General features: G+C 35.0%; 2 protein-coding genes across 2 annotated transcripts; one reads left to right on the top strand and one right to left on the bottom strand.

Moving 5' to 3' along the window:
- The first annotated feature begins 222 nt into the window (after positions 1–222).
- On the top strand, positions 223–2,546 carry LOC110883861 (pentatricopeptide repeat-containing protein At3g18020). Its single transcript, XM_022131514.2, has one exon. The coding sequence runs from the start codon at positions 287–289 to the stop codon at positions 2,387–2,389; it is 2,103 nt and encodes a 700-aa protein (XP_021987206.1). The 5' UTR covers positions 223–286; the 3' UTR covers positions 2,390–2,546.
- Positions 2,547–2,959: 413 nt separating this feature from the next.
- LOC110883862 (ubiquitin carboxyl-terminal hydrolase MINDY-3) lies at positions 2,960–12,280 on the bottom strand. Its single transcript, XM_022131515.2, has 7 exons — positions 11,453–12,280; positions 7,469–7,547; positions 7,044–7,195; positions 6,780–6,903; positions 5,833–6,018; positions 4,993–5,064; positions 2,960–4,231 (listed from the first exon to the last, which is right to left on the bottom strand). Exons 1-7 carry the CDS (start codon positions 11,866–11,868, stop codon positions 3,401–3,403), a joined length of 1,860 nt encoding a protein of 619 aa, XP_021987207.1. The 5' UTR covers positions 11,869–12,280; the 3' UTR covers positions 2,960–3,400.
- Positions 12,281–13,733: the final 1,453 nt, after the last annotated feature.

The raw sequence follows: 13,733 nt of genomic DNA, 5'->3' as shown, positions 1-13,733 counted from the left end.
GAGGTAGAAGAAGAAGTGGAGTGTAGTGGGACCTATGTTTGTTTTTATTAATAAGTAAGGGTACTTTGGTCATTTAACAAAACTCAACTGAGAAATTTAAGAGAGGTTAGTGATAAGGACCACCCGAGTGCAAAAATTATAACCACTGGGACCACGCGTGTAATTAGTAAACCACTGAGATCAAGTCTGTAATTTTCGCAAATAAGAGAAACCAACCAAGCATTTAACTCTTGATTCATATTTTCTTCTTTGACACAACAAACTTTTCTCAAACAAAAACCAGACAATGTTCTTCTCCCCCAAAATCCAATCACGAACCAAACCACTCACATCCCACCTCTTTAACCACTCAATATCAAAACCCCTCTTCTCCACCACCCACACTACTCCATACATCAACCCCAATCAACAACAACAACCACCCGAAACCCATATCACACACACCAACATCTCCCACTTAACCAAGAAGATCCACAACCTTTGTACAATCGACCACAATGTAGACGAAGCAATTCGTCTGATCACAACCCACAAATACCCCATTAACCCTCTTAACATAAGCAGCATTGTACACGCTCTATGCGACTCTTACCGGTTTGCAGATGCACATACTTTCCTCACTTGCTTTCTTTCATTCCGGAATGTTCCAGATGAACGAACCTGCAATGTCATCATTGCGCGTTTGTTATCTTGGAAAACACCGGATGCTACATTGCGTGTTGTCAATCAGATTATTATGTTAAAGCCTTGTTTTGTGCCGTCGGTTGTGAATTTTAACCGGTTGATTGATCAGTTCTGTACGGGTTTGAGGGTTCGGGTCGGGCATATGTTGTTGTTGAAGATGAAGGGGATGGGGCAGTGGCCGAATGTGGTGACGTACACGAGTTTGATTGATGGGTATTGTGGGATTGGGGAGGTTGGGGTTGCACGTAAGGTGTTTGATGAAATGTCTGAGTGGGGTGTGAAGGCGAATTCGCTTACGTTTAGTGTGTTGATCGGTGGGGTTGTTCGTAACAAGGGTTCGGAGTTTGAAAGCTCGTTGTTGGTTGAGAAGATGTGGGAACACATGGATGAGGAAGATGATGTTCTTGTTAATCATGCTGCGTTTACGAATTTGATTAATAGTTTTTGTCAAGCGGGGTTGTTTAAATCGGTTTTTGACGTTGCGGAAAAGATGCCCGAGTGTAAGAATATAAACGATGGTTTCGCGTATGCGCAAATGATAGATTCGCTTTGTAGATACGGAAGGCATCATGGTGCGTCGAGAATTGTTTATATGATGGCGAAACGAGGGTGTGTTCCAAGTTCCGTTTCGTACAATTCTATCATTCATGGACTTACCAAAAACGGCGGGTATTTGAGAGCGTATCAGTTGTTAGAACAAGCGGTTGAAACCGGCTACACTCCGTCAGAAACCACTTATAAGATACTAATCGAACGTCTTTGTTTAGAGGAATACGATCTTGTGAAAGCGAAAAAGCTTCTCGACATCATGTTGAACAAAGAAGGGGTCGACAAGGCGAGAGTTTACAATATCTATTTACGCGCTTTAAGTCAAATCAAGACCGATGTTTCAACCGAGCTTTTGAACACACTTGTTACCATGCTAGAAACAAGATGTCACCCTGATGTGGTTACGTTAAACACGGTTATTAACGGGTTTTGTAAAATGGGAAAGGTTGATGACGGGATTAAGGTGCTAAACGATATGGTTATGAAAAAGTTTAACTTTTGCACTCCGGATAGTGTGACATTTACGACTATCATAAGCGGACTATTAAGCATCGGAAGGACAAAAGAAGCGTTAGATATACTTTTTAAGCTTATGCCCGAAAAGGGTTTTCACCCGAATGTGATAACTTACAACGTTGTTCTTCGCGGGTTGTTTAAGCTAAATCTTGCGAATGAAGCGATGAATGTGTTTAAACGAATGGTGGATGGTGGTGTGGATGCTGACTGTACCACACACGCGATTATGATTGGTGGATTATGTGAATGTGATCGCGTAGATGAAGCGAAGGTGTTTTGGGATGATGTTGTTTGGCCGTCGAAAGTTCATGATAGTTTCGTTTATTCGGCTATGGTTAAAGGGCTTTGTAGTGGTGGGAAGTTTAATGAGGCTTGTGATTTTGCATATGAATTGGTGGATTGTGGGGTTAGGTTAAATGTTGTAAATTATAATATTTTGATTGAAGGTGCTTGCAAGTTGGGTTTGAAGAAAGATGCTTATCAAATTGTTGGAGAAATGAGAAAAAATGGGTTAGTTCCTGATGCGGTTACATGGAGGATTATTGACAAATTACATAAGAAGGTTATCCGAACAGTGAAAAGTGACTATTCGGATAATCACTTTCAAAACGCACATCCAAACCCCCTTATTGTGTTATAAGTTATCCATGATTTTGTGATCTAGTGTAGTCCAAGTATACGTGTAGTGTTAGTGTTGCACTCAATTTATAGGTTGATTGAATGCTAGTTTAATGGTTCTATTTGGCATTAGTGGAAACGGATGGTCTTGGTCAAGGGCCATCCTCTTCTTTATCGAATAGGCGACTACAACTAGAGGATCTGGTCTGGTCTAACTTACGTGTGTTCTTTAAAATCTAAGATTTTATATAAAAAAAAATCCAACAAATTCAAGTGACTACCGACTGGGGTCAGTGGACGCGTTTTACCCCCTAGTTTCGTCTCTGCTATTTTGGTATTCTATGTGGAGCACGGCTCATGTCTCAGCTTTCGGGACCTAAATGCTGCATAAGGCCTCGGGCTTTCATATACCAAGAATACAGGTTGAGGGAGTTATATGTGGATATATTTACTTATTTATTTTGCATAATAACTACATGAAGTTCTAATCTACCTAGCAGTATGTAAGAACGAAAACCGTAATATACTGTTATGAAAGTTGTTTATATGCCCTTGAATACACGATCTAAATTGACCCGTTAACAATAAAACACGATCTAAATTGACCCATTTTATGTAAACAACTATTAGCAAATCATGGACAAGAATTTGAAAACAAGCAATGACAGACTGTTTACAAAAAGTCCGACAGCTAAAACGCAAAAAAAAATAAAATTAAAATTAAAACAAAAAGTTCTGAAAATAAATAATTCAAACTACCAACAAGAAAAAAAAGACCAGAATTCATGAAATCTTGAGTTTGAAAAAAAAAAAGATTAAAAGAGTACTTCTCAAACCCGAAGCAGCGTACAACTTCCAATGCACAAGGTACAAGTAAACAAAGCATCTTCAGCCTCAGGTTTCCTCTAAACAAATAGTCGAATGCAACCAAACAATCACCCCAGCTGACCCGACCCACATGTATGTATCTGTGTCTGATTTCTTTCAAGTAGTAAAATCTAAACCCGCCGACATAATTACGGAACCATATGGGTCAAACAATGCTAGGTGGGTCACCTTCCCAGTTACACACGGCCCGAGCCCACCGAGTCCTGATACAATCCACTAAAGGAGCATGTTGAGCCGGCTCAGGTTTAGACACTTCAGCCATCGCATCTTTGGTTCCCGAACCGTCGCCACCACCTGAGCCGGAGCTAGAGCCTGGTAGGGATACATTAGCCATAAACTCTTCTGGGGTCCACCGCGGTGGAACCGAAACCCGCAACTTTGTTAACCGTGGTCTCTGAACCGGTGTCTCACCACCCGAACCACCCAAAACCGATTTTGCAATCCCGTTGAAATGATAAAGGTCGAATACCTTTTTACCCATTAGACCCGTTGAATCCTTTAACCCACCTAAACTTTTATCTAGATCCAAAAGCACTTGCCAAAACTCGCTCCACACGATAAACCCGGAACTACAAAGATTGTTGACTTTGTCAGCCGGGAGGTTGACATTTGCGTCTTTCAAAACTTGATGGAATCCTTCTACACTTATGAAACCGCCACCGCCACTTTGATCTTGTGCATCGAATGCTCTACGGATCGTTGTTTCTCGACTCTCGAATTCGTTTTCTTCTTGTACTCGTGGGTCTAGAGCGAATAAAACGGTGTAATGTGATTCGCTACCGATTACCCAGATTGGCCATTTTGGAGATTTTAAGGATTGACCGACTTTGCAAAAGTTTAAGGATTCTAGTAATGTGAGGAAACCAACTTCTACGGGTGTTAATATACCTTTGACGAACATCCCACCACCTAAGTCCATTTTACCGTCGAAAACGTTAGCTACGGCCATCCCGGAAAGCAGCAGGTTAACAATTTCCTGAGGGTATTAGTAATCAGAATCGGATGATATCAAATTTAATAGTCAGAATATTAGATAGTGTTGGGTAATTTCTTATGAATTAATTTCATATATACCCTCACAAACTTTAAAAATTTCATATATACTCTCACAAACTCTAAAAATTTCATATATACCCAATCAAAACTAAAAATATCATATATGCTCTTACAAAGTAGTTAAAATATCAAATATACCCAATTTATTAAAAACAATCTAATAAATGATCATTTTACCCTTCTTTTTTTAACTTCATATTTTTATATAACACATTTTTAGCTTTAAATTATTTTTACACATTTTTATTTTTACCCATAATCAATATTATACTCCATATATAATATTTAAGCTAAATAAATTATGCTAGAAAAGAGTAAATTTAATATTTGAAGTTAAAAGTTTTAAAAAATAAGGGTAAAATTGTCATTTATTAAATTGTTTTTAATGAATTGGGCACATATGATATTTCAGCTACTTTGTAAGGGACTAAGGGTATATATGATATTTATAATTTTACATGGGCATATATGATATTTTGCAAGTTTGTAGGGGTATGTATGAAATTGCCCCTCATTTCTTATTGTTACTAGAAATCAGTACTTCAAATAACCAAAAGTAACATTTTTAAATAAGTAGACCTGGTTTTATACATTGAAACTGATTGTTTATCCAAACATTTAAAACTTGATAATCAATTATGAAAGGTGAATCCAAACAACCCTACAAAAGTATGTGAATACCTGTGAAGCGTGCCCAAACGGGGCAGTAACTAATGGTTGTGTGGGGTCGTCTCTATCAGCTTGAACGGTTTCCTAATAAGAGAAAATGATGTAAAAATTAACCAAGAACATTAGCACAAAAATAAAGTAGTTATTTCAACTCATTTACTGATAAGGTGGTTTTAGAAAACGAACAACCTATTAGATCGTTTATTCCAATATTTAGATGGAAAATTGGTATTTAATAAACCAACTTTTAACCAGTTGGTAAATAATAATCCGATCTTCAAAATTGGTAAATAATAATCCTACCTATCAACATGTTGGTACTCAATGAACTTCCGTTAATTTTTTTTAACTGAAGTTAGTTTTTATGTTTTATTTATTACACAAAAAGTCCCTGTAGTTGTAATTTACTAGTTTTAACTATTTTATGAAACAAAAAAACCACTCGAAAATCCTCCTTTTTCTCGATTTGAGGTTTATAAAATAGTTAAAACTAGTAAATTACAAATACAGGGACTGTTTGTGTAATAAATAAAACTTAAAAACTAACTTCAGTTAAAAAAAATTAACGGAAGTTCATTGAGTACCAACATGTTGATAGGTATGATTATTATATACCAATTCTGTAGGTTGGATTATTATTTACCAACTGGTTAAAGGTTGGTTTATTAAATACCAATTTTCCTATTTAGATTACAAGTAAGAAAACTGTTTTTGTAATCATAAAGTACAGATTAATTGTTTATAATAGAATTAGAAAATGGTCAACCTCCTAAACCATTTTCAAAGATTTGGATTATAATTCTAATAAAACTGTTTTCGTAATTATTTAAAAAATAATTATTATTTACATACCAGTCCCCGAGAAAGCAAAGCAGATAATAGGAACAATAATGCCCCCATACGACTTCTAAAAATTGGAATGATTTCTTCAAGCCTTTGCATTGCACTAGAAAGAGATGTAAAGGTGGTAACTTTCAAAGCTTTCTGAAGGTCCCCACCTGATTCAATTGAAAGCCCATCTAGAGATCTTGCAACAATCTGTTAGAATAGATAAATATTATGAAATGGGCTATCTTTTATCACTAATGGGTCAAATAAAAAAAGAAACAAAATGGTGAACAGGTCAAATGCGCCAACATACACCCAAAATGTAATTGTAAGGATTAATCTCATACATGCCCTTTCATATATACCCAACCAAAACTAAAAATATCATATATGCCCTTACAAAATAGTTAAAATATCAAATATACCCAATTTATTAAAAACAATCTAATAAATAATCATTTTACCCTTATTTTTTAACTTCAAGTTTTCATACATGCTCATCTTTTAACTTCATATTTTATATCACATTTTACGCTTAAATTTATTTTGAATCTTTTTTCTATTTTTTATTTTAATTTTTCATAAACAATAGTATTCTTCATATATAATATTTAAGCTAAAATTAAGCTAGAAATGAGTAAATATAATATTTGAAGTTAAAGGTCATATATATATATATATATATATATATATATATATATATATATATATATATATATATATGAGATTTCAATGTTTTAGAAACAATAGGGGTAAAATTGTTATTTATTAAATTGTTTTTATTGAATTGGGTATATATGATATTTCAACTACTTTGTAAGGGTATATATGATATTTATAATTTTTCAAGGGTATATATGATATTTGCAAGTTTGTAGGGGTACATATGAAATTGCCCCTAAATTTAATGTTGTAAAACCTCGTAAATCATCTCATTAAAAAAACTTGAAATAATATAGATTTCAACTTACCTCATCTTTTGTGCTTTGATCTTTACCCTCAATCTCATGGTCGAGAACTTTAAGAGATGCAATTGTTGCACTATTATTATTTCCACACAAAAACAATATTTCACCCATGCTTCTGACCAAAGCCCTGCAAGGAACATGTTAAGTTTAAAAGTGTCAAAATTACCAAAAGCCCCTCAAATTAACTCACTGTTTCTATCTAATGCAAATTTTTTATTATATTTTCAGTGATGAACTCAAAGCAAGTGATAAAGGAAGAATAATCACCTCGATTTAGTTTCTTCTGTTAGGGATCCAAAGATATTTGTTGCAGAATCTTGAGTTTCTTGCAATCTTTTTGAAACGGATATTATTGGTGTCTTTGATCCATCTTTAACTAATTCTTGTGGGAAAAACAGGAGATATTTAAGAACAAACGCCTGCAAATGGAAACAAATCGTATTGTACAAAATGTCAGTTTTTATCAATCAACTTTTAATGTACCAAAAAAATAATTGCTTAATGAACCAAAAACTGTTCCTTAAAAGATTAGGGTTTAAAACCAAACCTGAATTGTTTTTTTTTTTTTTTTTCTAACTTGTAACTATGGTATTTTTAGGTTTATATCATTCAAATTAAGACAATCCAAATATGTATTCTACACAACATTAATTCACAAATAAAGAGGTAAACTGAGAACTCAAGATGTTTACTTGTATAGCCGCTAATACACCACACGGCCCACCTTCATGCTGAACTAATCCCATTGATGTTTCTTCATCAGGACTAAATCTACAAGATTATTTTTTTATTAGAATAAGCAAGGAGAAGGGATTTACATAGCATACAAAATTACATGATTTCCTTTTGATATAAAAAAAATAAATTATGAAGAATGCAAACACAATGTCTCACAAAAGATAAACGGCGTTAACTTAAACCAATTCAATTTACCACAGCCACAAGAAACAGTAACCAAAAAAAGTAACTCCATATGAAAAAGCATAGAGTATTTATCTACACTGTATACCCTACCGTACTGTCCCAACTATTTTATACATATCATCAGAAAAAATGCAATCCATAACATTCCAGACCATCTTTAACAATCATTAGGGTTGTTGCACAATAACTATTTAAGAAAATGTATGTTCTTGTCCAGTAAGGCAGTAACAGCCCTCAACCAGATTTTTTCTTTAACCTTTACGTTTAGCGCACAACTCATGAACCAGTTTTCTATTTAAGCCAGCAATATTAACCATTTAACCTACAAATCACAAAAAAGATCCAATTTTCAGTGATATGTGATCTCTACAAACAAAGTTGATTCCTTCAAAGTTGTATCAGGTTACAGAGCATGTTACTAAATTTCTGGCATGTTACTACTTCATGTGTTACTATTATCCTTATTAAGAAATTTTATCAAAATCTAAAATGCACCAAGTTATCTTTTATTCTTTTAGCACCGAATAGAACACACCCCAAAAATTCTGGTGACCAATGAAATATTAGGGCTTTAACTATGTAATGTGAGTTCGCCTGTTGGATTCCTAAATGCAATAAATAACAATAATGATGCTTCACTGATGTCATCCTTGTTCAAGTATATGGCACATTAACTCTCCTTTTGGTACTGCATATATTAATTATATGCTTTTATATTTAAATTCATAACCTAGACCGAACTGCTTAACATGAATAACTCTAAAGGTTTTAATTTTTTAAGGCGGTCCAGAAACTAATTATATAAATCAGCAAATATTGATCACAGTAAATAAAAAAAGGAAGTCAAGTGTGTACCAAAACTAGGTGTCCGCATATTGAAACATCTAATCATTCTATGTTATTATGGCTACTAGTGTGGGATGGAGCTAAACATAAACAAAACTAGTTAAATTTCCGCCCGCGCGTTGCGGCGGGGACCCAATGATTGCAAAACGCGTGTCAGTAACGGCAAGCAGATACCGAATATCAAAACATAAATAAAAATGTCGTGAAAAGGATAGTCAATCCGTTCAAAGAAAAGCGATTTTAAGTAACCTAATATATAATAATAATAGGACTCACACGTCCTACACGTTGGAAATTCGGTTGTTTTCACGGTGCTAACACGTTAAAATATGGATGAGCTCGGTACCGGTAACGGCACCGAAAGTACCGATCCGGAAAATCATCGAAATTAGGTAACGGCACCGAAAATGCTCGGTACAATACAGTATGGTATTTGAAGGTAAAAATCAATAAATATAGGTATGGTGCTAGACCGGTGTCGAACCGAAAGTAACGATTCTGAAAACACCAAAAGGTGGGTACCAAATTGGTACCGAAAATGATTTGGTATAGTAAATTTGGTACCGATACGATACCGGTTTGATTACAGGCTTTGATACAATTTGCTCATCAATAATCTAAATATCCAAGTTTATTTTACATGCTACAATTCATTCATTACGTAAAAAGACAAAAAATAAAGCAAAATAAGTTGTTGTGTATAGAAAACCTCATTCAAACGAAACACAGTTTACTTACTGTGTGTATAAAAAGTAATCTAAACTGTGCAATTACTTGCATTGCTATGTTGCTACAGGATTTGATGAGCTCGGTACCAACCGGGACCGAAAATACCGTTACCGAAATCCCCAAAAGTGGGTACCGGTACCGAATATACCTGGTACAGTACTGCTTGATACGGTCGGTACTGGTACGGCACCGGTATTCGAGGGTAAAACCCGATAAATACCGGTGCCGAACGGATACCGAAAATACACTCGGTTTGGTAAATTTGATACCGGTACCGGTACCCGATACTATTCATTCATTTCTATTTTTATTACTGTTAATTAATTGATTTCTCTTTTTAATATTTATTATTTATTACTGTTCATTTCGTTGGTTTTTTAATATAAGGATAATTGTTGCACCAGAATGGATATTCTTCCTTTGTTCTAGTGAAAAGAAGAATGTTAACTTTCTTTCTATATTTACTTTAATCAAGAATTGTAGCATCTCAATGACTTTCATGCCTTAATGGAACAGGACATCACGATATAACACCAGTTAATGGTCAGCATAATCAGCTTATCGTAATAATCCAGTGCTTGGAACAAAATTATGATTTTTTAAATCTCTCCAATACATAGGCTAGAAGCAAGTTCAATCAAAAGTGTCACAGATCATAATCCACATTAGACTATATATCCACTTTAATCAAGAATCCTAGCATCTCAATAACTTTCATGCCTCAAAATAGAACAAATTGTGATAACACCACTAAATGATCAACAAAGTCAGCTTATTATAACAATCCAGTGACAAGAGCAAAATTTTGGTTTTTTTTAATTCTCAACCAATACATAGGCTAGAAGCAAGTTCAATCAAGTCACAAATGATAATCCACATTAAACTTTATCCACTTTAATCAAGAATCCTAGCATCTCAATAACTTTCATGCCTAAAGCTGGAACACAACATCACGGTATAACACCACTTAGTGGTCAACATAGTTAGCATAACAATTTACAATTCAGAGCTTAGGGCAAAGTTTCGAATTTTAATTTCTCAACTAATACAGCATAACAATTTACAATTCAAAGCTTCGGGCAAGTTTCGAATTTTAATTTCTCAACTAATACATAAGCCAGAAGTATGTTATATAAATTCACAATTTAGAATCCACATTAAACTTATTCCATTTTAATCAAGAATTCTAGCATCTCAAAAAACTTTCATGCCTAAAAATGGAACACAACATCGCGATATAGCATCACTTAAGTCAATATGAGCAAAGTTTTGATTTTTTTGTTCTCAACTAATACATAGGCTAGAAGCATGTTCAATCAAGTCACAGATTAAAATCCGCATTAAACTTTATCCACGTTAATCAACAATTCTAGCATCTCAATAGCTTTCATGCCTCGAAATGGAACACAGGAACGCGATATAACACTGCTTAATGGTAAACATAGTCAGTGTATACTAATAATCAGTGCCTAGAGCAACGTTTTGATTTTTAATTCTCAAATAATACATAGGCTAGAAGTATGTTCAATAAAGTAACATATGAGAATCTACATCAAACTTTATCCACTTTAATATTAAATTCTAGCATCTCAATAACTCTCATGCCTCAAAATGAGACACAACATCGCGGTATAACACCAATTAAAGGATAACATAGTCACCGGCAGAATCCATATTAAACCCTATCCACTTTAATTAAGAATTCTAGCATCTCAATAACTTCATTCCCCAAAACGAAACACAACACCATGATATAACACCATTAGTGGTCAACATAGTCAACTTATCACAACAATCCAATACTTAGAGGCTAGAGCAAAGTTTTAATTTTTAATTCTTAACTAATACATAGGCTAGATGTATGTTCAATAAAGTCAGAAATGAGAGGCCGCATTAAACTCTATCCACTTCAATAATAAATTCTAGCATCTCAATAACTTTCATGCCTCAAAATGAAACACAACAACGGATAATGCCTTAATGGTCAACATAATCAGCCTATTATAACAATCAAGTGCTTAGAAAAAAGTTTTTGACTTTTAAATCTCAACTAATACACAGGCTAGAGCTATATCCAATAAAGTCACACATTAATCCATGCACTACAAAACTATAACACACATACGAAACAATAAATATAATCGAATTGCATTGCATTAGGTAACCAATTGCCATACCTAATCCCCTGATTACTCCACTGTGCAAGTATTCCTTTCGAAACTTCATTCCCAAACACCATCGAAAACAGCTGATGCGCCTGCTCCAACGCCAACTCCTCCCCCGAACTCTTCTCCTCCTTCACCATCGGCTCACACTCATCCACCTTCTCCGACTTCACTTCCGAACCTCCCAAACAAACACTCTTCGCCACACTACCACTACTACTACCACCACTCTTCGCCACAGCAGCCGATGCCGATGCCGCCATCCGCTTCTCAGCCGCAGCCGCCATCAACTCCCGCTGCAACCTCCTATTCTTCACCTCCGGCGACTCCTCCATCGGACTGTCTTTGCTCCTCTTCGGCTCCGGCGGTTCATACTGCATGCTCATCCGTAACGCCTTCTGCAAATCATCCTCCACATGATCCTCCATCAAAATCAAATCAATTCAACCAGATCTCCGAACACAAAACCTTCAAACAGTAAAACTAGGGTTTCCGAAATCAAAAACTCAACAAATTACACACATATATAGACACAATCATGATCCTCCACATGCTCCATCAAAATCGAATCAATTCAGATCTTCCGTTACGAATCCGAACCAGATCTCCAACCACAAAACCTTCAAACCGAAACTAGGGTTTCCGAAACCGAAAATTGAACAAATTACAGATATCTATACACATAAACAGATCAAAATCGAGAAATTAAGCTGCAGAAACGTATATTACACGCTTGAATTTAGAGAATTTGAGCTTACTGAAACCCTAAAATCTCGAATTGTATGTGTGTGTGTGTGTGTGTAAAAAGGGGAAATTGAGTCCGTTATTGGGGGTTTTAACTTATTATTTAAACCTACTTTTGGTTTTTATATCTAACGAACATAATTTGGCGTCTGTTGAATAGTGGGGCCAACGACGTCGTATTGGGGGAGAAGAAAGGGTTGTTTGGTTGGTGGAATGACGGTTGTGTCCTTGGGGTTGGATTGGGTGAGTTTAGATTTGGAGGGTGTTTTGGTCATTTGAATATTGGGAGTGATAAATTGTTTTAAAAGAGATAATATTCTTGGCTTGTGTCAAGAGCAAAAAAACATGGTGGTGGTGTCATGAAATGTCGAAATCTTTTGTTGGAAAAGCAATATCTTCTAAGTTTTCTTGAGTATCAAAAGATTAGAATATTATAGAATAGTTATTGCACACAAATACTTTGGCTTTCAAGCAAACTTCATTGTCTGTTGTTACTAGATTAGATAAGCATGCTTCTTATATGTAAGGTTTAAAAACTGGTTTATACCGGTCGTTGAACTGGTTAAACCAGATGTCAGAAGTTTGGTCAGTACAAATCATACCGGTAAACTGATGGAACAGTAAAGAAGTTATACCGCCGGTAAATTGAGTTATACCGATTTAAACCGGTATACCGGTACCAGACCAAATAACAAAATTTGGACTTTTAATCTTTTATGGGCTCAAAAATATGACGATTTACCTTCTTAGTAAACCTACCCGACCAAAAAGGTAAGATTAGTGAATTTTTAGATTATTTTTTTATTATGGATTAACTTTTGGAATATCTTTTTTATTATGGAATGATGTAAGTTTTTGGATTAGTTTTGAGTTGAAATTGTATTTTATGGATTTATAGGGTCAATTATTCAACCTGGTTGAACCGCGCGGTTCAACCGATTAAACCATTTTTAAGCTTAACATGATACGATTTAAAAACCGGCTTTTAAAACATTGCTTATGTATCTCTAAAGAGTAAAGACGTTAATCATTTATTGTTGCTTTGATGCATACCTTCTTTACATCCCTTCAATATTTAATTGTACTCATGAAGTCCGTTAGCAACGATTGGAAAAAGAATCATTAAGTATTTTAGGGTCGAAATGTTTTAACTCTAGTTGTGATATCGTTTTTAATATTATAGATGTTTAATACATTTGATATTTCATTCGATTTTTTACACTTTATCATCCAATATGTTTAGCCCCTCATACGATTTGCTATACATGGGTTAGATAAGAAGAAACATCCGTTATTTTAGACTATATGGTGTGGTAGCGTGGAAGAGGAGTGGAGGCCTCAACCATGCTGGAACACCGTCCCGAGCTCAGCGTTGTTGATGGCGTGGGGGAGGGGGCGGGGGTTTTCCACTGGCGTGGCGGAGTTGACGATAATGATGTGGGCGATGGTGATTGGTTGTATTTATTTTATTTTTAATTTAATTAATGTATTTGTTTTATTTTTAAATATAAAAAGAGTATGACATGTGTCACACCAAGTCACCATTCCA

The sequence above is a fragment of the Helianthus annuus genome, chromosome 10 (assembly GCF_002127325.2).
Source record: "Helianthus annuus cultivar XRQ/B chromosome 10, HanXRQr2.0-SUNRISE, whole genome shotgun sequence".
In the NCBI taxonomy this organism is placed as follows: domain Eukaryota; kingdom Viridiplantae; phylum Streptophyta; class Magnoliopsida; order Asterales; family Asteraceae; genus Helianthus; species Helianthus annuus.
Note: the sequence above shows the minus strand (reverse complement) of the source record. Positions and strands in the feature narration are given on the sequence as shown.

Coding starts and splice junctions, on each gene's coding strand:
- LOC110883861 (XM_022131514.2), top strand. CDS start 287: ATGTTCTTCTCCCCCAAAATCCAATCACGAACCAAACCACTCACATCC.
- LOC110883862 (XM_022131515.2), bottom strand. CDS start 11,868: ATGGAGGATCATGTGGAGGATGATTTGCAGAAGGCGTTACGGATGAGC. Junction 7,548..11,452: donor TGGAGTAATCAGGGGATTAG/GTATGGCAATTG, acceptor ATAATCTTGTAG/ATTTAGTCCTGATGAAGAAA. Junction 6,904..7,043: donor ACAGAAGAAACTAAATCGAG/GTGATTATTCTT, acceptor TGTTCCTTGCAG/GGCTTTGGTCAGAAGCATGG.